Genomic DNA, 24,418 nt, shown 5'->3' on the forward strand with positions numbered 1-24,418 from the left:
TATTGACCGGTATTTTAGGTCGCGGGACGGGGCTCTGGGGCCTGGGCCGAATGATACATGTCTGTCTGCTGCGTTAGAAGTTATTATATAGATGGGTCTCTGTGTCTTGTCCCAATGATGGGGATCGTCCTTGCACGGGGTCAGGATTCTTGGGGGGTCTAGGGGGGTTTGTGGGATTTATGAGAGGGTGCTGGTAGATCAGTGGGTTCAAACGTGGGTTTATTACCGTGCTGTAAATAACACAGGTGGCGGGCTGTGGCCTTGGTTGCGGCGCCGGGGCCTCTGACTCTCTGAAGTAACGCCAGCTTGGTTGGGGGAGGTGAGGGAGCGCGGCACAAGTCTTAGCTTTTTTATCTGGTAGGCTTGGTAGGGTGGGAGAGGGAATGGCCTTGCATATATCCACAAAGGTATTTTCCTCGTGCGTTGCTAATCAGTGAATGCAGAAGTTTTATACTGTTCTGCCTTATTTTGACGTTATTTAGACACACATATATATTCCAATTTCGTTACACATTTCTTTAATACAGTCGGTTCCGGTACCTTTTCATTACCTAACATTATATTCACTACATTGTGTGCGTATTGTATGTACATTAGACGTTATACGAGGGATATCTAGGTTATGGCCTACAGAGATTGATGCTCGCCGCTTTGGGTGATTCAGAAAACATATATGAGTTCAAGTTTCTACATAATATTGAAAAAACACTTTTACAGATAGAGGTTACACGTTTGGTCAACATCTTTCTCCGTGGTTATAGCAGCACTAGTCCAGACCTGGAGGGATATCATATAACGTTACATTTTTATAGTTTATTCACATTTTAAACAGAGGTAGTTCATTAATACCAATACTTGAATTGTTTTCTACCTTCTTCAGATAGTGATGCTTCAGCTTTTTTCCCCTTTACCCCGGCCTTGCGGTCTGGGTCATACGGGGTGCAGTATTACATTGTGACTGATAGAATGTTGCCGTGTTGGCATCTCGGGTTTAGCTCATCTCCGACTTTCTCATGGGAACGCGCTCGCAGCGGATCTGCCAGGGCTGCTGAGGCGGCAGAGATGCATGAAAGGCCCTCCAAAGGTGGGGGCCTCGTTACAGTGTGCTGAACTCACGCCATGTTTGCTAGACAAGATGGCGTCTAGGCCTAACTAAATTTTGGTAAATGCAAGGAAAGGATACGTGTGGGCAATGTCGTCGGCGGGTGAATCCTCCTCCACCTGGGCCCGGGTGGCACGAGGGGACGCTCACCGAGTCATGGTCCTCACCTGGGGAGAAGGCTGCAGGTGAGGAGGGCCTCGCGGCCAGTCCTCCCCTACACTATGAACACTTTACTTTGAAAGAGACCAGCCCTGCACAGTTGATTCAGGTTACTAGCGTTAGGGACAGAAGTAGGGTTTTGGGACACAGTGGTAACAGACATTTTGTTTTGACATCCTGACGCATTCCTTAGTTTACTTTGAGGCAGGAAACCCCTCCTAGAATGTGGGGATAGAGTGGCATTTATCCAATCCTTTCATTTGTTAACGTTTGTAGCCAAAAAATATGCTTCTGCACCCTTACACCCCTCAGAGCCCTGCACCAATGGTGGTTCTGGAAGCACTGCCCTGTATGTATAGGTATCCCAGTGTGCAGTGCACCGTTGTTCCTGAACCTGTACTGTTTTGGCTTTGTGCTCCATTTTGTGTAATTGTTTTGTATATTTGTGGTTGTCTCAGTTGTCTATTGTGTTTGTGGGAGGCCCTCTCTCCAGTGCTATTGTGTTTGTGGGGAGCCCTCTCTCCAGTGCTATTGTGTTTGTGGGAGGCCCTCTCTCCAGTGCTATTGGAGGCAAGCACATGGCTTTAAATCCAGACATGCCAGCCCTGCCCTCAATGCATTGTAAGTGGGAATGGGAAAGACTAACCACAGAAGTAGCTCTTTTCCTATTTCCATGGCTGCCTTGATGGGTGAGCGGGACACTGATAGGCTACTGGCAGATTCCGTCCTTGTTCCCAGCCATCTGATTGGATAGCAATTTTCTCGCCCGCATGCAATCATTGTATCTGGCATTTCTGGTGAAGCTGCTGATCTCAAGAGTGTGGTTTAAATGGAGCCCCCTTTTGATAATCATTAGCTGGATGAAACGTAGGAATTCGGGGACCCGTTTATTAATGTATGGTTACAAGAAATGGAAATTATCTATGAAACCCCATAAAATGGACAGAAATGTCAGTAAATTCTCTTCTCATTTCCACTTGTTAATCAAAGTGATGCAGGAAAACTCTGTAAGGACCCTCCACTGGTGAGGGAGAGCAACACAAACTGCAGGTTATAGAATCTAATCCTCCCGATATAGCTCAGATGGTTAATGTGCAACCTGCAGGTTACAAGTATGCATTCCAGAACGATTGCTTAGTAGGTGAATGTGTCTACTACAGAGATGTATGCATGTACTGCACTTTCCTGTCACGGGTAGTCTCCAGTATAGCAGTGTCAGGATCTTTGTGGTGGTCCATGGCACTGGTGTATTGTGGTGGCCTTAGCGGTTAGAACCGTGGTTTCTGGGAGTCATGACAATAGTAGTATTCTGGCACCTTGGTGTTGTTGCACTCCTGTTCATAATTGGTCGCTAGGGACCCACGTGAGGATTGTAGTGTAGGAGGAGTTTCTGAAATTTAGTCCATTCTAAGATGTCCACCATGTAGACTTTTTCTTCCCTTAGGTGCCTGTTTTGGAAGGATTCTCCCAATTCAAGATGGCCGTTGCTTAGATGCCCTCTTCCTTTCACAAGGCTTGCTAGAGTGATTATGTATTCAGTGACAGGATGGTGATGTGTAATAACTCTTAGAATCCTCCATATAGAGCTTTTCTTCCTTTAGGGGCCTGTTTTGGAAGGATTCTCCCATTTCAAGATGGCCGTTGCTTAGACGCCTCTTCCTCTCACAAGGCTTGCTGGTGTCCAGTCATTTGGTCGAAGAAAAACTGGTCGAATGACATTTGGTCGACGCAATTTGGTCGAAAACCAAATGGTCGAATTTTTTTTATTATTATATATTTATTTTTCGGGTTTTCGTTTTTTAAAAAAAGGTTTTTTTTTAGAAAAAAAGGGGGTTGGGGGGGGACCCCCCCCAAAAAGAAAAAAAAAAAAAGAGTGGAAAAAAAAAAAAAATTCGACCATTCGGTTTTCGACCAAATTGGTTCGACCAATTTCTTTCGACCAAATGTCTGGTAACCGGCTTGCTAGAGTATTTATGTAGCTGGTGACAGGATGGTGGTGTGTAACAACTCAAGTCCTCCTTGTTTTCTGCAGGACTCTTCATTACTTGATTACTTGCTTCCTGAAGCTCAATTCTCCTCCCGTCCATGGTCCCACAGATTTCCCCCACAGGGGGGCTGCCCTTTTGAGCAGTCTGCATCCTTCTGTTCTGCCACCGAGTTTTGCTCCCTGAGCTACATGCAGCTGCAGCATTGTACTCTCACTTTCTGGAACAAATTGATGCTCGTGTTGCTTTTCACCCTCTTTAGCAGCAGCGCCCCCTGCTGCTGGGGCTTGTATTTCATGGGGAAATAGTTTGCCAGCATTTTATTGGACAGTAGACCCCCCTTTTGTCAAATAACCATACTGTGGGGATACTCGACTCCTTCATCTAACATATACCATGTGGTAAATAACAGATTATTCTCTTTATATTAGGGCAAGGATTACCTTTTAATAATATGTGTTTTTTATTTTATGAACAGGTCCACTTATTGTTAGCACTGTCTTTTCATTAAGAACCAAAGGAAAGCAAGACCTGAGTCCCACGGACACGCTGGAGGCGGTGAGAATTCATGGTAAGTATTGTGCATTAGCTGTGATCTGCAGTCGCACACATACATGTCTTGTCCACACATGATAACGCAGACATTCCACACCACATCTACCCCCCCGGATCTCAAGGAGAGAACGTGAGAGGTTTGTTGATTATAAGAGTTACCTGGTAAAATTCACAACATTTGAATGATGACATGGGTGGTAGGAAGAAGAAGCCGAGAGGGAGGGAAAGGAAGGATGCCAGAGAATAAGAGAGGATTGGAAGTCAGAAAGGAATACAGGAAATAAGGGATGGATGTGTGAAGGAAGAGTGGGAAGCAGTAAGTGGAAAGGAGGGTGAGAGGGAGAGAAAGGCAAAAGGCACAGATGGAATGCGGCGGGGAGGAAGGTGGAGATGGAATGCGGCAGGGAGGAAGGCAGAGATTGAATGCGGCAGGGAGGAAGACAGAGATGGAATGCTGCAGGAGGCACAGATGGAATGCGGCAGGGAGGAAGGCACAGATGGAATGCAGCAGGGAGGAAGGCATAGATGGAAATCCGCAGGGAGGAAGGCGGAGATGGAATGCGGCAGGGATGATGGCAGAGATGGAATGCCGCAGGGTGGAAGGCAGAGATGGAATCCAGCAGGGTGGAAGGCCGAGGTGGAATGCCATGGTGGAAGGTGGGGATGGAATGTGGCAGGGAGGAAGGCACATATGGAAATCCGCAGGGAGGAAGGCAGAGATGGAATGCGGCAGGGAGGAAGGCATAGATGGAAATCCGCAGGGAGGAAGGCAGAGATGGAATGCGGCAGGGATGATGGCAGAGATGGAATGCCGCAGGGTGGAAGGCAGAGATGGAATCCAGCAGGGTGGAAGGCCGAGGTGGAATGCCATTATGGAAGGTGGGGATGGAATGCGGCAGGGAGGAAGGCAGAGATGCAATGCGGCAGGGAGGAAGGCGGAGATGGAATGCTGCAGGGTGGAAGGCAGAGATCGAATGCCGCAGGGTGGAAGGCGGATATGGAATGCCACAGGGTGGAAGAGAAAGATTAAGCACAGATTCTGTCAAAAAGTTGACTCTTGGTTCAGCTTTTCAACTGCATCAAACTTGTCACTGAGCAAAGCAAGAGCCAGGACCTCCTAATCACCATTGCAGTTGCTCTTTGAGTTACTAAAGAACTCACATGTTGGTAGCATGGGCTGAGTTAAAAAGCTTTCCATGGAGTAATTAATGCTTAAAGCAAACAGTAATGATGCAAAAAAGGTGAACCTAACACTTTAGATGCCATTAAACCAGGGGCCTGCAACCTGCTGCTCTCCAGATGGTTTGGATTATGACTCCCATGATCCTTCTCCATTGACCATTGATGGCAAGGGCTGATGGGAGTTGTAGTCCAAAACATCTCGAGAGACAAAGGTTGCAGACCCATGTGTTAAACTGATATTTTCTTAGACCCGTTTTGTTCTTTTACAAAGTGGGAGCAGTCAAAGAAGATGAAGCCAATAAAGAAAGGGACGGCGGGAAATAAATACAAGTTAAACATTAAAGAAGCGCTGGGGTTTAATTGAAACACATTGTGTATAGGCGCTATATAAATAAACTATCATATCATATCATAATTGCAATTGTGAACACTGCGTACCATGCATGGATGGCAGGCAGCACGTACAATATCAGTGGCCATTTCACCCTCCTTATCATCAGCATCATTCCTGTGGTGATTTTCCCCTCCTTATCCTCAGCATCATGTCAGTGGTCATTTCACCCTCCTTATCATCAGCATCATGTCTGTGGTGATTTCCCATCCTTATTCCCAGCATCATGTTGTTGGTGATTTCCCCCTCCTTATCCTCAGTATCATGTCATTGGTGATTTCACCCTCCTTATCATCAGCATCATGTCTGTGGTGATTTCCTCCTCCCTATCCTCAGCATCATGTCATTGGTGATTTCCCCCTCCTTATCCTCAGCATCATGTCAGTGGTGATGTTCCCCTCCTTATCCTAAGCATCCTGTCATTGGTGATTTCCCCTCCTTATGATCGGCATCATGTCATTGGTGATTCCCCCTCCTTATCCTCAGCATCCTGTCATTGGTGATTTCACCCTCCTTATCATCAGCATCATGTCTGTGGTGATTTCCCATCCTTATTCCCAGCATCATGTCGTTGGTGATTTCCCCCTCCTTATCCTCAGTATCATGTCAGTGGTGATGTTCCCCTCCTTATCCTAAGCATCCTGTCATTGGTGATTTCCCCTCCTTATGATCGGCATCATGTCATTGGTGATTCCCCCTCCTTATCCTCAGCATCCTGTCATTGGCGATTTCCCCCCCCTTATCCTCAGCATCCTGTCATTGGCGATTTCCCCTCCTTATCTTCAACATCATGTCATTGGCGATTTCCCCTCCTTATCCTCAACATCACGTCAGTGGTGATTTCCCCCTCCTTATCCTCAGCATCCTGTCATTGGCGATTTCCCCTCCTTATCTTCAACATCATGTCATTGGCGATTTCCCCTCCTTATCCTCAACATCATGTCAGTGGTAATTTCATCCTCCTTAACCTCAACATCACGTCAGTGGTGATTTCCCCCTCCCTATCCTGAACATCTTGCTCATAGCCTCACAGTGTTTCTTACGTCACTGGGATGGAATCTTTTAATATCTGCCCTGCATGTTACGGTCCTTTTTGATTAGATCCTTGCAGCAGATCATTTCTTCCTGTAAGGGTGCAGAAGTAGACCCGCCAATGATCTCTGCCTGAATGCCAGTCCCCCCCCCCCCACTCCCACTCACTGGCCTGAACTCCTTTGGTCCCATGCTCTCACCCACCTATGAGGCAAAAAACCTTGGGATCGTCTTTGACTCCTCTCTCTCTTTCTCGCCACACATCATGGACCTTGCCAAGAAGTCCAACTTTCAGCTTCATCTCCTCAGGGGCATTCTATATTTCCTCACCTTAGCCCAGAAGCTCAATGTCCTGGTTCTCTCTAGGTTTGACTACTGCAATAGCCTCTTCCTCAACCTGCCTCCTTCCTCCCTTCACCCCCTCCAACTAATCCAGAATCAGACTGCCAGACTTATACTTGCCCTTAAGCCCAGGGTCCGCATCTCTCCAGCCCTAAAACCTCTCCACTGGCTTCAGGTGACTGCAAGGATCAAATTCAAAACCCTTTGCATCATCCACAAGGCTGTCTAGGGCCTCGAACCTCTCTACATACAGTTTTCTCTCCCTCAAATACCTCCCAGCCAGACTCTTGGTCTTCTGGCTCCCACTCTCTGCAGGTCAAACGTTTCTCCAAGCAGAGCGTGGGAGGTAGATCCCTCTCGTCGGCTGGTGCCTCCCTCTGGAACAACCCCCTACCCCCTCAGACTTGAGCCGGATCTGCTTAAGTTTTCGGAAACATCTCAAGACCTTCCTTTTCTCCTCTTCCTTCCCTCTCCCCCTCACTTGCTGAACTTGCCATCTGCCACTGTAACTGGGGCCTGTTCCCTTCAGAGTCATACATGGGTCAGATCACCCCTCCCCCACCCCCACCAGTCCCCTCCAGCATCCTTTGCCAGCACTTGCCCTCAGGCTGCCTTCCCAGACTATCCCAACTTAGTCCTCCCTGTCCACTGTACTCTTCCTCCCCTCCCCCTCTTTCCCCTGGCACTTGCTGCCTTGGCCTTACCTGCACTTGCCCTCCCCACTTCCTGCACTTCTTCCTCTACCCACCTCCTCCTTGCACGTATCACCTTGTCATGCACTTGCACGGTAGGATTGTCATAAGGCCAATATAACTGTTCTTTGTTGTTGTATCTTGTCTTGTTGCATCTGTTTCCCTGCCTCAAACAAAGCTGAGGATGGTGTCAGAATATCCATCAAAAGAAAAACAGTCCACCGTCCTATGTCCCAAACCTATTTCCGTCCGTTACACTTGAACAGAAAACTATATAATTAGTTCCACCCTGACTCCAGAAAGCTGGCTCCTTCCTTCTGGATGGTTTTAGGCATTTTGTGACTTTTAAGGGAATATCCCTCTTCCCCTTGCCGTCAGTAGGCCTTTCGATACAGTTCCACACAGATTCTCCCTTCCCCAGGCAACTCTTTACAGTTCCACACAGATCGAGAGGGGAGGCCTCCCTTCCCCGGGCACCTCTTTACAGTTACACACAGATTGAGAGGGGAGGTCTCCCTTCCCAGGCAACTCTTTACAGTTAGACACAGATCGAGAGGGGAGGCCTCCCTTCCCCGGGCAACTCTTTACAGTTCCACACAGATTGAGAGGGGAGGTCTCCCTTCCCCAGGCAACTCTTTACAGTTCCACACAGATTGAGAGGGGAGGTCTCCCTTCCCCAGGCAGCTCTTTACAGTTCCACACAGATTAAGAGGGGGGGTCTCCCTTCCTCAGGCACCTCTTTACAGTTCCACACAGATTGAGAGGGGAGGTCTCCCTTCCCCAGGCAACTCTTTACAGTTCCACACAGATTAAGAGGTGGGGTCTCCCTTCCTCAGACACCTCTCTACACTTCCACACAGATTGAGAGGGAAGGTCTCCCTTCCCCGGGCAACTCTTTACAGTTCCACGCAGATTGAGAGGGGAGGTCTCCCTTCCCCGGGTAGCTCTTTACAGTTTCACACAGATTGAGAGGGGAGGTCTCCCTTCCCCGGGCAGCTCTTTACAGTTTCACACAGATTGAGAGGGGAGGTCTCCCTTCCCCGGGCAGCTCTTTACAGTTTCACACAGATTGAGAGGGGAGGTCTCCCTTCCCCGGGCAGCTCTTTACAGTTTCACACAGATTGAGAGGGGAGGTCTCCCTTCCCCGGGCAGCTCTTTACAGTTTCACACAGATTGAGAGGGGAGGTCTCCCTTCCCCAGGCACCTCTCTACAGGTCCACGCAGATTGAGAGGGGAAGTCTCCCTTCCCCGGGCAGCTCTTTACAGTTTCACACAGATCGAGAGGGAAGGTCTCCCTTCCCCAGGCAGCTCTTTACAGTTCCACGCAGATTGAGAGGGAAGGTCTCCCCGCCCCAGGCACCTCTCTACAGTTCCACACAGATCGAGAGGGGAGGTCTCCCTTCCCCGGGCACCTCTTTACAGTTCCACACAGATCGAGAGGGGAGGTCTCCCTTCCCCGGGCACCTCTCTACAGTTACACACAGATTGAGAGGGGAGGTCTCCCTTCCCCAGGCAACTCTTTACAGTTCCGCACAGATTGAGAGGGAAGGTCTCCCCGCCCCAGGAACCTCTCTACAGGTCCACACAGATTGAGAGGGGAGGTCTCCCTTCCCCAGGCACCTCTCTACAGTTCCACACAGATCGAGAGGGGAGGTCTCCCTTCCCCAGGTACCTCTCTACAGTTCCACACAGATCGAGAGGGGAGGTCTCCCTTCCCCAGGCAACTCTTTACAGTTCCACACAGATTGAGAGGGGAGGTCTCCCTTCCCTAGGCAACTCTTTACAGTTCCACACAGATGGGGGGGAAAGCATCTCCCTTCCCCAAGCCTTTCTTGGGCTATCTTTCAATATTCTCAATGATGTCCATGTTTTTGCCAGAGGATATAACCTTCCTTCCCCTGGTCTTCTCTTAACTTTGGCCAAAGGATATCACTCACTCCCCTTGGTCTTCTCTTCCAGTTGTGTGGGTCCCAGACCCCCTTCTCAAGTTGATAATGTCTCTCAATCAGGCCCGGTTCACTAACCTGTGCATAGGCGCCTTACACATTTCCAATAAATAAACCGCCCAACATATGGGTCTGTGAGAAACCTGACAGTGTCTCCTTGGCTAGTTCTCGGGGATCTGTCATCCAGGTGGCGGGGACACGGCCATCGCTATTGGATCCAGTTCCTGGGGGTGGACCAGTGCGGGAGGATCACCTGGATGGGGGGTCCTTAGGGAGTGGGACAACGACGGGCGAGACGCGGTATCCCCCTCCTTTGAACACCTTTTCCCCATTTTACCATGTAGGATATTCCAAAATGCCTGCCCCCCCCTCCTTTTCCGACTCAAACACTTTAACAGAACACGGAAGACAACGGCCGTTTACCTAACACAATAATAATAATAATAAAAACATGTCCCAATACAACGGTCAAGCAAAGTCATGCAATTGACCAGAATCACAGACACCTGGCGGCCCTTTCCCTTACCCGCAGGGATAAAAGGTGGAGCACCATAGCACAAGACGAGCAAGGCAGACCGCACACCGTGAGAGCTAACTAGGTACGGCAGTTCAAGAGGAGGAGAAAGACGTTGCAAACTTAGAGGGTGACAAGGAGAGGAGCGACCTTTCCCTTTACGACCTAGGCCAGTGAAACCTCTGCAGATGGAAACCTAAGACTGCGAACAATAGCCAACGTGTGTTGCAGCAGATGTTTACGGTACATGAGACCCCCTCCGCTAATAACCAAGACGGGGAAGGATGCTGGTCTCCGTGCTACCAACCTTGACTTGAAGAGCAAGAAAGGCAAGCGGATCATCATAGCCGGTGAGTCGAGGGGAGTATCGATAAGAAACTGAACTGTGTTGAAGGATAAATAGCCACCAGCTAATTTGAACTTTTGAGAAGTTGAAAGACACTATTGAAAAGAGGGAGAAAACCAGCAGCAAGAGAAAAGCACAGCACCACGTGGGTGCTCACTTAGGAAACTCTGGTGATTACCCATTTCTTGAAACTACGAGAACCAGAAAGCCTTGGAAGAAGGCATAAAGGGGGGTCAAAGTGGTCATACAGGGGTCTTGCAAAATCCTCTGTACCGTCGAAAGTCTTTGACCGACAGATGATTGTGAAGCGGAAGGAAATGAATCTTGCTTGGTGAAATTAGCAACAAATAAAAGAAATTAACAGTATGTTATAAAGGTTGGCCAGAGTGAACCCGGCCGAGGGATGCTTACGAGAAGGAGCGAGGCCCGTAGTCCCTGTGAACAGTGTGCTGAAAGAAATGAAGTCTACTGAGGGATGTCTACAGTGAACTGTTGTGCAAAAGACGGCCAGAGTGAACCCGGCAGAGGGAAGCCGAAAAACACGGGTGAACCCTGAGGAACTGTTTTAAAAGACATTAAGATTTTTAAGAGGTAATGCAAGACAAGGGAGGGAAGTTAACAATCCCCTTCGTCATTTGGGGTCTGAGCCCGGCCGAGGGAGATGCAGATGTCAAAGTCATCACTCAAAGTTCATTGAGAAAGAAACTGTATAGTAAAATTGTTGAATACGACTTACGAGGGGTCTGCGCCCAGAAGAGGGGGAGCCAGGGGTGAAGCCATCACCCAACGTGAACTGTGGAAAGGAACTTTTTGTTTGCGTTTATTTATTGGATACATCAGGCCTTGAAGGCAAAAGACATTTTAATGAAAAGCGACTTAACCATTGAAGAACCTGATAGCTGCAATGGAACTGTTGGCTCATGCTAGGAACGCTCGAGTGTGTGCTGTGCTCCAAGGTCCCACCTTGTCCCTGCTGATAACGTGGAGAAGGGAGACCTGCAGTACTGCATCCTGACTTATTATTTGCAACACTTCTTTTCTTTAGTGCAACCCTATCCCACACTCTTTCTATACTTAGTTGTAAGGATATGGTAATAGGTTTTTCTTAGTATAGGCCCTTTTATTTTGACACAACCCCACTAGAGTGGCTTATTTTTCATTTGATGGTCGACACTTGCTCCCATCTTATATTTAGGTTTAGCTTAGGTGTTTTTCCAACCTGCGTTCATTGTTCAATAAACACACGAACTGTGATCAGTGTGTCTGTCTTTACTGTTTCCACCATGAGTTCCTTACAGGTCCCAGATGCTTCCTTCTGGTTTGCAATATCTCTTAACCCAGCCCGGTTCACTATCCTGCCGGGCACTGTTTCCCATATAAAGTCCTCTGGATTCTTCCAATTACTGTAACAAGGAAGATGACGATTCTTGTACTTTGATTGACAATTCTACTTAACTGGCTTTTTCCATGGGATTTCTCTTTTGCTCTTGCTTGGTTCAACTCTGCCCCTCAGTGCCTCAAGAGGGTCTTTGCTCTGTCCCCTGCTTTGTAGAGCAATTCCCAGTTCATTAACACAGTGCTCTTCAGGGATTCTCTCAACCCCAGGGGTGAGCTCCTTACCGCTGCTCCACGGGTTGCTTCTCTCTTCGGCTCACAGCTTCTCCTGCTTCTCTCACCTTTGGAAGTCATGCAGCAGCTCCACAGCGTGGGGTCCCTCAAAGGTACAATGGTTCCTCTTTCCGCTCTCCAGCTCGCCGCTTGATACCCGTTTCTCCTGCTGTGGTCCTCGTGTCTCAGCAGCGTGCTCTGCAGGGACGTGTCCCAGTCTCCATCAGTCCCTGTTCTCTGCACGTCAGCTCCCTTCAACTCGCTTTCCCTCCAGGGAGAATCAGACAACAAGAGAATCCTTCCTCTGTTTATCTTTTGCCGGCTCGTGTGTGTGGTTGAGAGCTAGTATGTTTGTTTTGGTTCCGCGCCCGGCTCTTCAATCCTCTTTTCTTCTTCCTCGCGTCAGTTCCCATAGAGCCATAGTTTTCCTTATTCTTCCTCGTAACAGTATGGTTTTTCCCATATTCATAGACAGGTCTACTCTGCATAAAGTAACTACGAGTAGAAAGAGGAGGTAAAGAAAATTGGTGTTTTTGGCCCTAACAGTGTGGGGGAATGTATTTTTGGGGTTAAAGTGGTAGTTGCAGTACCGTGTTCTCCCTAGACAGTCTTCCCTGCCTCCACAGAGGGGTCCACCTGCTGAGTACCACCCCCAGGGGGACTATCGGGCAGCAGCCTCACCTCTCTGGCCCCATGGGAACGGCCCCCCTAGGGAGGAAGTGACGAAATCAAAGGATTCATCACATTCCACTCTCTCCTGACACTATCACTGGTGGCCGTCAACTCTCTCTGTAGGGCATATTTCCAGTTGGATATACTAAAATACCACGTCCCCATCTCCAGACCCCCTTCCAGCTCAGGCAAGTCCACAAACCTTTCCACCTTCACTACCTGCCCCACCCTTTCCAGCCCTGCCTCATACCAATCCTGAAACTGGGCGTACTCCGGGATACTATCGCGGATCGGGGGAGCCCATATGTGGCTTAGGGGGATAGCTATGTCGTGACTCCGATCATTTCTTTTCTGTTACCCCACAACTTCCACAATGGCCCCAAGACACGGTGCACCCTAAAAATCCTCGTTATCGCCTTTTGGTGCCCCCATAGCCCCTCTCCCATTGTCACTGGCCGGAACAAGTGGTTCTCTATTTGCACCCATTGTTTCTGCACATCTACTCTTAGGTGCGGGATCAGGGCACTGAACTGAGCAGCCCGATAGTATAAATGCATGTCGGGCAGCCCCACCCCTCCTCTCTCCCTAGGTTGAATTAACACCATGTAATGTACCCTTTGTTTCTGTCATTGCTGCGATTGGCAGCGCTTGATATAAATATAACCTCTTGGGCAGGAAGGTCATTTTGACTGCATTCAGCCTGCTCATCCAGGACAGGGTTAGCCTAGACTACCTTTCCAAAGCATCACAAAGCGTATTCAGCAAAAGGGGGTAGTTGTCTACGTACAGGTCATTCAAATCTTTTGATATTTGTATTCCCAACGATTTTATGTTGTTTTGCTCAATTGGAATGCCAAACTCACTCCAATCTTCCTCGTCTCCCTGTGCCCCCCACCCCAGGGGAAAAAGGTCTGATTTATCCAAATGTACTTTAAATCCCACCACCTGCCCATACTTGTGCAGCAGCCGGTTCATCCCTCTAATTGACGTTGCCACGTTGGACAAATGACGGAGGATGTCATCTGCATAAAGACAGAGCCTATACTCCACTGCCCCTACTCTGATGACAGACACCTGCCCATCTCGCCTCAGCTTTATACTAAGCGGCTCTATGGAGAGTGCGAAGAGCAGGGGCATACAGGGCATCTCTGCCTCGTTCCCCTACTGACAAGAAAGGCTCAGTATGTCTTTCCATTGACCACCACCTGTGCATTAGGTGCGCGTACATCGCGCCTATCGCTCGCTGCATTTGCGCCCCAAACCCCATCCTGCCTAGCACCGCAAATAAGAATGCCCACTCCACACGATCAAATGCCTTTTCTGCATCAAGGCTGAGTAATGGATAACCCTCAGTCTGCAGAGACATGCTCCACAAGATCTATGGTTTTCCTAATGGCATCAGTTTGCTGTCTCCCTGCAATAAAGCCCATCTGGTCTGGGTGTATCAGCCGGGGCATCATACCCTCCAACCGCGAGGCGAATATGCGTGTAAATATTTTTTCATCAACATTTAGTAACGATATTGGTCAATACGAGGATCATCTGGTTGGGTCCCTCCCTTTCTTGGGTATCAACGATATGAGGGCATTACTAAAGGATGTCGGGGCGGCCCCCTTCCCGAGTATATTGTTATACACCTAAATCATATGCTTCAGAAGTACCCTCTCAAACTGTTTATAGAAACCCATCCTATATCCATCCTCGCCCGGGGCCTTTCTTTTGGGGAGCCGTTGAATCGCCGCCACGACTTCCTCATCAGTTATGGGGCTCTCTAGGAGCTCGACCTCTGGGAGAGTGAGTTTCGCCAGTTCTACACCTTGGAGATAATCCTCTGAGGCTGTACCCGACCCCAGACATTCTGTTGCGTATAGGCCTTCATAATACTGCACAAACCTTTCCGCAATCTTTGTGGGTGCTTCCTCCCCTTGTCCTCCTTCGTTCCTCAGCGGGGAAACCCACCCCTCAGCCCTCTGCGCTCTGAGCCTGGCAGCCAGCAGAGCATCTGCCATATCCCCTTTTTCATAAAATCTTTGCTTACGGTATTTTAACTAACATAAGGTGTCCCCTAGCCTAAACTCTTTACGTTCTGCTCGTTTCATTTGGATACCTTCCAGTACCTCCTCTTCGTATTCAACCCCACATGCATCCCTGATTCCCCTTCCATGATTTCTGCTCTAAGCGTCTCTTCCCGCAGTTCACGCTCCCTCTTTTTGCGAGCTCCTTCTTGTATAAGAAGTCCCCTCCAGGTAGCTTTATCTGCATCCCAGATCACATTTACATCCATCCCCTCAGTGTTGTTGATCTCAAAATATGCCCTAATGTCCTTGCAAACTTATCAGCAAAAAGTGGATCCCGCCAGATGGAGTAGTTACACCTCCATCTACCATCTGCCCTGCTAAGCCCTGCTAGATCTAGATCCATTACCACCATATCATGGTCTGACCACCCTACTGGCGGAATAGTACTACTAACCAGTCTCCCTCCTTGATCCCCATTGAGAGGCAAATCCTCAATCCTAGTATAGGTGGCGTGCGGGGTGGAGTAGAAAGTATATCCCTTTTTCGCCCGGGTGTATCATCCTTCACACATCATTCAACCCCCTTACCTCAATAGCTCGGCCTAGATGCCCCTCTCTCCACCCTCCCACTGTGGGGGGGGCTTTCCTCTGCAGATTTCCTATCTAGTAGTTTGTCTGCCCAATCGTTAAAGTCTTCCCCTATGATAAACACGTCACCCGCCGTGGCCAGTATCGCATCTAGGGCATCCTGGATAAACACCACTTGGCCCTGGTTTGGGGCATAGAGCGCCGCCAGTACCACCCTCGTCCCCTCAATATTACCCTGCACTATAATCAGTCACCCGCCCATCATTCTCTGCACCCCCCATTCCTGCAAGCTCTTTTGTTTATGCAATATTATCCCTACCCCTCCCGGCTTCACCTTTCCTGAGGCCCAGTAGACTTGCCCAATACCCACACCTCCTAGCCGCCTCTCTTCCCCTTCCACCAGCCTGGTTTCCTGCAAACACAGCTTGTCCCGACCGGCATTCTGAAATTCACAGGCCGCTAGGGACCTCTTTGTGGGTGAGTTCATCCCCTTTACATTCAGGGTTCCCATGACCAGGCTCCCACCCCCTATTAAACCTCTTTATCCCTGGCCCCATCCCTCCTCCACCTGCTCAGATCCTCCAAGTGTGACCCCCAATGCCTCGCTCCTTGTAGTCAGCACCCTCTTCTGTAGGATATGTTGCATACCCGTGCTGCCCTTAAAACCACCCCAATATGAACTTAAACTGTATCAAATACATTAACTGTTAACTGCAACGGGCAGTCATTATCATAGAGACACCCTCTCTCCCACTGAGGGCCACTTGGGGGTGGAAGTCCATGCTCTTCCACTGACATACTCTTTCCAACCAAACCAATTGCATTCCTCCATCTGTCCCTTCTGGTGCATGAAGGCAAGCGTCCCCAACCAGCACGATCCTCCCCGCAATGAGAGAAAATAACGGACTCTCCCAAGTTGGGAATAAAGCCAAGACAGAGTGCGAGTGAGCTTAAGTGGGAGTTTATCAATCAAAATAGGGCATGCAAAGAACTCTGCAAACTCCGAGAGCGCTCTGTCTGACAATAGCAAAGACAGGCGTATATATTTACAAAAAACGTCATCAAAACCTACATACTATAGGGGGCACAGGTTCAATGGGATTGGGTGGCGACGACTAACTATAGGTGCTGCTGCGGTGTGGTTGGTCTTGGCTGGAAGACGTCACTGGTCAGCCTCGTGGGTTGGGCTGGGCCTGGCAGGTCGGCTTGAGTTCATCCGGGCGGCGTTGTTGTGCCAATGAGGCCTGTGGCAGAGATGAATGCCTTTCTTGGCTTATTTGCCCTAGGCCATGCACACCGCAGTCATTCAGTCATTGCAATATTATTCTCTTTAGTAAATCTTTCAATAGGTTATTCTACAGGTTAATGCAACACAGGAGGAATGCACCTTGTGAGGGGTCTGGTGGCCGTTTGTCAGGGCATGATTACCTGTGTCCTGTTGACCGGTATCATAGGTCGAGGGGCTGGGCCTTGGGGCATGGGACGGGCGGTACATGTCTTTCTGTCTTGTTAGAAGTTATTATGAATGGGCCGCTGTATATTACCACAGTGTTGGGTGTCTTGATTACATCGAGTCATAAGTCTTAAGATGATTCTGTGGAATGTGGGGTTTACGAGGGGGCGCTGGTGGATCTGTGTGTTCAAGCAAAGGTTTACTGCCGTGTTGTAAATAACGCAGGTGGGGGGCAGTGGCCTTGGGAGCTACAAAGGTGGCTACAAATCTTTGAAGCGGCTCCAGTCTGGTCGGGGGAGGTGGAGGAGTGCGGCGCGGGCCTCTGCTTTCTTGCTGGGCAGTCTTCGTAGGGTGGGAGGGGGAATGACCTTGCACGTAGTCTCAGAGGTATCTTCCTCGTGTGTTGCCGACTTCAAAGGCGAAAATACTACAAACGTTTAAACATTCTATAACACTTATTTGAATCACTTGATAACATACATTTCACTTTTACTACATGTGTTTTGAATACAACCCGTCTGAGCAACTTATTTATACGCTACGTTTTGACAACTACAGCATTTAGTTATATGCATATACAATTACAGTCGGTGAGGTAGCCGTGAGGTGGGTGGAGTACATAGAAAATTACTCGCCACTGTACGTGACAGTAGTGGCACACAAGGGGCTTAAACGTTCACACGTGACACGTGCATTCTTGCACGGGCCCTCTGTATTGTTACATTCATCTTCTCTTGTACTCTAGCAGCATTAGTCTGGTTATGGCACAGGACCATGGAGTGTCGGTTTTTTAGTGATACACATAGCAAATAGCCCTCGGACGCTCTTTCATTGTTTGCACCCTACTGCAGTGGTGTGGGCTCTTATATTGCTAATATCATGGAGGTAGGTATTCTATCATGGTTATGCAGTTTGCAGGTTTTCGTAATAGCAGAGGGTTTTGTGGAGAAATGCACATTTTTGCAAGTGGTCTTGACATTAATATTTTGGGGACTTTCAGCCACCTGATGATCATTTTACAGTTTTTTCTCATCACTCAGGCCTGCAGGCCGGGTCAAGCTGGGAGCAGTGATACACTGTGGAGGGTGAAATGTTAGTGTTAGTATCTTGTGCTAGCTCGTGTCCGCCTTGTTCGTGGGAACAGGCTCACAGCGGATCTGCCAGGGTGTTGCGGCAACAGGGATAGTTGAAACTCTTCAAGGGTGGGGGCCGCGCTGCAGTGCGCAGAGCTCACACCATCTTTGTTAGATAAAAAATAGTTTCTGAGGCCTTTCTACATTCAACGTGTGGGCAATGTCTTCAGTAGGTGAGCCCCCCACCGCCTGGGCCCTGGCGGTACGGGAGAACGCCCAGTGAGCCATGGCCCTCGCCTGGGGAGGGATGTAGGCAAGGGGGGTCCTTTAGACCTTCCCTCCCCTACACGCAGCACCTTTTCAAATCCTTTGCCCCCCCACCAGTACGCTCATGGGCCCTTACGCGGGGACGGGCCATTGAGTCATATATATTTACACCCACTCTACCCTTTACGCCGACTGGGGAGGTTCGGCAACGACTCCTGTTTCCCTCTCTTCTTGGCCGGGCTTGCCTGCTGGTTTACAATCATCTCGGCGCCCAAGGTCAAATGGCCCAGTGCCTGCTCTGCCTCCTCCGCAGAAATGATCCAATAGTCAACACTGTCCACCTCAAACTGTAAAGCAAATGCGAACGCCCATCGGTACCTAATTCATTTGTCATTTAACCATTTCGTGAGTGGCTGACAATCCCTTGACCGGGACAGCGTTAGGTTAGACAAATCCTGATAGACTGTTATACGGGAGCCTTCATACTCCAAGTCTTGCCGTGTCTGAGCTCTTGCCAGTACTTCAGCCATGTCCTTGTACCTAGAGAATCTGGCGACGATGGAGCGTGGCCCATTCCCATACGGCTTTCCACCTCTGTGCTCTCTTTCCAATTGCACCTCTTTGCCCCTTCTGTCTCGAACAGCGGGCTGATGATGCCTTGCAGTTTGCGTTCGACTTGCAAGGGGGTCTCCCGTTCCGTCTCCTAATCGTGCAGCTCCAACTCTGTCATTTGGGCATCCAGGCACATCATATCAGAATTATTGAATTGGTTAATTTCCAGGCTCTCTATCTTACTCTCGACCGTGCCTACTCTTCCCGTAAGATCAGCCAAGGACGCCTGCAGGTCCCCTCGGAGCGCTTTCGATTTCTGCTAGGATACTGTCAAAGTCATCTTTCGTGGCAAAGTTCAACGTGTTCATTCCCATCAACAGCTGCCCCCCTGGCATCTCTCCAGCGGCACCTCCGGGCCTCCCCACGTGCATCGCCCTTTGTTCCCCTACCTTGGGGCAGCTACCCAATGTCCAATTCCTTCTCTTGGGGCAGTGCCCGACCTTGTCGCCGTGCCTGGGGTCACTCTGCGAACCCTTTGGGCCTTTGCCACCCAAACATCCCCTCCCTGAGGCACCAGCCTCTTTGTTCTGCACTCATCCTGTCACATACCTCAGCTCTCTCCCAGCTTCGGGGCAGAAGTCAAAGTTATGCCCCTCCTGTCGTGCCAGCAGCCTTCTTGGGGCCAATCCGCTTCGGCAGACTCCCGGTTCAAGGGCTTGGGGGGCAGTTGCTCCATGCTGCTGTTGGGATCTGCAGTGGTCTGTGGCAGCTCAGTCCTCTCCCCTCATGTGGAGTGAGCCCTCATCTAGGGCTTCTCGATGGTCGGGCCCCTGCCTTTATCCCCTTCCACTGTCCCACATCTGGTTACACTCACTGCGGGGCTCCGGGGTTGTCACCTTTCCCTATGCCGCTCTTCAGCTCAGGTGTGGTGTGGAGTGCCATGCTTCACTGGCATCCACGTGACCACTGCAGTATCGGAGACAATGTGGTGGTCTACTCCCCAAAATTCGTTCTTGCAGGTACTCATGGCGGCCTTTATGAACCTGCCTCCTACAGCACTACTACTGTGCATTGGAATCAGGAGGACCGAGGTGCCTCCCCCCTCTCCACTTCATCTGCACACTTCTCATCCCACCAGGGGAAACAGAGAGCACTGCTCCCCAGGGCCTGCTGCTGGTCCGCACTGCCAGAGAGCACCCGTGTCACGGCCGCAATTCCGTCAGCGCGCTATTCCCACGGGACCCGACTGGTCTCCTGGTACGCGCCACTGTCTGCTGCACCGCAGCTATCAAGGGTCCAGCAAGACTGGTGGGGGAGGGCCTCCAGCGCCCTCCACTGCGTAGGCTCGGTGAGGGTTGAGCGGGCTGACGTATCTCAACACCTCTCCACTGTTCCGCTCCCTTAATGTGCCCGGGGTCTCAGCACCCCTTCCGCTGCACGACCTGACCCACAGTTCTCATCGGGTCCAGTTGGTTCTGCTCCATCTTGTCTCTTGGTCTCTGGGGGAAGTGGGCCACGTTTCTCCACACCCCCTAGTGGTCTCCCGAGCATGGGACTTTTGACTTCGAAAAATTAAGTTACCTTAGGGAGAGGTTGTCAGCATAGGGACCAAAGGAAATTACATTACTTCAGTGGGAAACATACAATAAATGGGAAGATTACGCTAGGCAGAAAGCAATGAGGGAAGCACAACTTAAAAAAAGGAAGCCACAGTCAGAAAAAAATAATGCTAGAGTATATGATATGATACATGATATGATATGACATGGCATTTATAACGCGCCTATACACACGTGTTTCAAGGCATGACGAGGCAAGGGGGGAGCAAAGGGAGGAGAGACGACGATCCTACTAAGCCAGGTGTCATTCAGATCACGCAAGTGCATGGGAAGGGGGAAAAGGAAAAGTGCAAGGGCGAAGGGAGAGGGAAAAGTGCAGTACATGGGAAAGTGGAATAAATAAGATAAATAAAACGGCCAGCTGGTGGCAAGTGCAAGGAAGTGCAGACATAAGTGCTGGTAGGGGGACTGAAGGAATTCAGAAAAACAGTCCCCCGGTGCAAGGGTTGCCAGGGAGGCAGTGCAGGTGGGCAATTGACAGGGCCTGGGCCAGAGATCAGAAAGGGCGGCCAGGTAACCATTGCAGTTTCAGTCAGGAATTCAGCAGGAGAGAGGGGGAGAGAAAGCAGAAGCAAAGAGGAAGGTTTTGAGGTGCTTCCGGAACCAGAGATGGTTCTCCTCGAGGTTCAGGGAGGCAGGAAGGCTGTTCCAGAGAGAGGCCTCTGCCGAAGAGAGTGATCTGCCACCAACTCATTGCTTGGAGAAGCTACTGACCCTGAGGGAGTTGGAGGCGGATGAGCAAAGAGCTCGAGAAGGAAGATATTTGGGAAGAGAGAGTTGAAGGTATTGCGGCCCCAGACCCCAAAAGGCCTTGTGTACAATGCAGAGGGTTTTGAACTTAATCCTCGCAGCCACTGGGAGCCAGTGCAGAGATTTCAGTCCTGGAGAGATACGACCCCTGGGCTTGAGGCCAAGGACAAGTCTCGCAGTCCTATTCTGGATAAGTTGCAGAGGGCGGAGAGTGGAGGCAGGCAGATTTAGATAGAGGCTGTTACAATAGTCCTGCCTAGAGAGGACCAGGGCTCTGGAGACAGTGAGCTTCTGGGGGAAAGAGAGGAAAGGAAGAATACCTCTCAGGAGGTGCAGCTGGTAGTGTGACTTCTTAGAGACGTCAGAGATGTGAGGGGGAGAATGAGAGTCCAGAGTTGAAGATGATCAACAGAAGTTAAAAGAGGACTGGGAACAGGTTGACAGAGAAAAAGGCCTATGTTTAGGCTTCTGCACCCTCCGAGGATTCAGAGGCAGGCCCCTTGTTGCAACATTTATTGACTAAACAACCTCTACCGCCTACATATAAAACAGATGATAAGATAGACACAATTGGCGAAGATGACAAGGGACCCTCTACTCGGGGTTCCGTACTTCCAGAAACTCAGGCACGCATTAACTCATGGTTGGAGGAATGGATTAAGGCAGGAATGAAGGGACCAGGCCTTGCCTCTAAAATCATGAAAACTCAGTCCCTAAAAGGCAAATAATATCATTCTGCATGAATTATCTGGATTAGTGCTTGAGAAATATAAAAATATAATGGCAGTCAGAAGGGGTCTCTTGAGGAGTGGCCTTTCCTGACCAGTGTGAGGGCATAGACTGCAAGAGCTTTAACTTAAATTAATTGGGGTGTGAACAGTGATTTCGAATCTTACTTGAATGGCTCGCAAAAGTCCCCGTCTCCACTCATCAGGTCCCTATAAGGAAAGTTCCCGAGTTTAGCTCAGACCATCTGACTCGCCATGTACATGTACCATGGAATAGGATGGAGCTGTTGTCTTTTACCAAAGATTTTCCTGACATCAGACAGAACCCTGAACAGTGGAATAATCAGACTAACAAAATTAGATTTGGAGAAGAAGTAAGTAGCGAATTTTAGAGGGGAAGCAGGGCACTTGCATGAGGACATATTGCCTTACCTGGGGCTGTTATCAATGGAATTGAGCAAATAGTGCCCCGGAAACAAATGAACTGTAGACAGGACAAAGGTGAGTCGGTAGAAAAGTACTTTGCAAGGAAGGAAGGAAGGCGTTTTCTCCTCTTCCAGTGCTATGGATCTAGGTACCATGAAAGGGCAAACAGCCTTTTGTTCACACTTTGAGGAAGGACTGCTCCTACACTTAAAAAATGACATACAAACAAAGCTGCTCAGATATTGACTATGGCCAGATATTATGTGAATAGGCATATAAAAGAAAGGGGTGAAAAGGAAAGAAAATGATAGGATTAAAAGACAAAAGTATTAATGCAGCAACGAGGCAGAGGGAAAGGTACATCACGAGGAAAAGGAATATTGAGAGGAATGTATGGAGGGAGAGGGGTAAGTTCTGCTCCAGCATACAGAGGAGGGATAGTGGACGATGAATGCCATTATTGCTAAAGGCCAGATCATTGGATTCGGGAATGTCCCACGAGTACAAGGGGAAGAGGGGAAGGTCTATGGGACGAGGAATAGTACGAGGAAGCGAGAGTGTGTTTGATGGTAACAATGTGGAAAACCATGTCCAAGGACAGGCCAATTATATTAATGCAAGGCAGGGGCAGCAGTATACTGCAAGGGCCTACTATCAAGACCAGCCATATCCAGATTATTATGCACCATAGGGATTCCCAGGAGAGGGGCAAGGCAGGGGCAGCAGTATACTGCAAGGGCCTACCCTGAAGACCAGCCATATCCAGATTATTATGCACCATAGGGATTCCCAGGAGAGGGGCAAGGCAGGGGCAGCAGTATACTGCCTGGGCCTACTATCAAGACCAGCCATATCCAGATTATTATGCACCATAGGGATTCCCAGGAGAGGGGCAAGGCAGGGGCAGCAGTATACTGCCAGGGACTACTATGTAGACCAGCCATATCCAGATTATTATGCACCATAGGGATTCCCAGGAGAGGGGCAAGGCAGGGGCAGCAGTATACTGCCAGGGACTACTATCAAGACCAGCCATATCCAGATTATTATGCACCATAGGGATTCCCAGGAGAGGGGCAAGGCAGGGACAGCAGTATACTGCAAGGGCCTACTATGAAGACCAGCCATATCCAGATTATTATGCACCATAGGGATTCCCAGGAGAGGGGCAAGGCAGGGGCAGCAGTATACTGCAAGGGCCTACTATCAAGACCAGCCATATCCAGATTATTATGCACCATAGGGATTCCCAGGAGAGGGGCAAGGCAGGGGCTGCAGTATACTGCCTGGGCCTACTATGAAGACCAGCCATATCCAGATTATTATGCACCATAGGGATTCCCAGGAGAGGGGCAAGGCAGGGGCAGCAGTATACTGCCAGGGCCTACTATCAAGACCAGCCATATCCAGATTATTATGCACCATAGGGATTCCCAGGAGAGGGGCAAGGCAGGGACAGCAGTATACTGCCAGGGACTACCCTGAAGACCAGCCATATCCAGATTATTATGCACCATAGGGATTCCCAGGAGAGGGGCAAGGCAGGGACAGCAGTATACTGCCAGGGACTACTATGAAGAGCAGCCATATCCAGATTATTATGCACCATAGGGATTCCCAGGAGAGGGGCAAGGCAGGGGCAGCAGTATACTGCCAGGGCCTACTATCAAGACCAGCCATATCCAGATTATTATGCACCGTAGGGATTCCCAGGAGAGGGGCAAGGCAGGGGCAGCAGTATACTGGCAGGGACTACTATGAAGACCAGCCATATCCAGATTATTATGCACCATAGGGATTCCCAGGAGAGGGGCAAGGCAGGGGCAGCAGTATACTGCCAGGGCCTACTATCAAGACCAGCCATATCCAGATTATTATGCACCATAGGGATTCCCAGGAGAGGGGCAAGGCAGGGGCAGCAGTATACTGCCTGGGCCTACTATCAAGACCAGCCATATCCAGATTATTATGCACCATAGGGATTCCCAGGAGAGGGGCAAGGCAGGGGCTGCAGTATACTGCCAGGGACTACTCTGAAGACCAGCCATATCCAGATTATTATGCACCATAGGGATTCCCAGGAGAGGGGCAAGGCAGGGGCAGCAGTATACTGCCTGGGCCTACTATGAAGACCAGCCATATCCAGATTATTATGCACCATAGGGATTCCCAGGAGAGGGGCAAGGCAGGGGCAGCAGTATACTGGCAGGGACTACTATCAAGACCAGCCATATCCAGATTATTATGCACCATAGGGATTCCCAGGAGAGGGGCAAGGCAGGGGCTGCAGTATACTGCCTGGGCCTACTATGAAGACCAGCCATATCCAGATTATTATGCACCGTAGGGATTCCCAGGAGAGGGGCAAGGCAGGGGCAGCAGTATACTGCCAGGGCCTACTATGAAGACCAGCCATATC

The 24,418-nt window shown here is 49.7% G+C and overlaps 1 protein-coding gene across 2 annotated transcripts in view; it reads left to right on the forward strand.

Annotated features, from left to right (window-relative positions):
• Nucleotides 1-24,418, forward strand: part of LOC138489493 (zinc finger protein 383-like) — a 431,218-nt gene that overhangs the window by 122,271 nt on the left and 284,529 nt on the right. For both annotated transcript variants that reach the window (XM_069617234.1, XM_069617235.1), the window contains exon 3: nucleotides 3,725-3,817. In XM_069617234.1, coding sequence (XP_069473335.1) covers nucleotides 3,725-3,817 — 93 coding nt within the window. The remainder of the gene's footprint in view (nucleotides 1-3,724; nucleotides 3,818-24,418) is intronic.

Source organism: Ambystoma mexicanum, chromosome 9 (genome assembly GCF_040938575.1).
Source record: "Ambystoma mexicanum isolate Mex_15411 chromosome 9, UKY_AmexF1_1, whole genome shotgun sequence".
Taxonomy (NCBI): Eukaryota; Metazoa; Chordata; class Amphibia; order Caudata; family Ambystomatidae; genus Ambystoma; species Ambystoma mexicanum.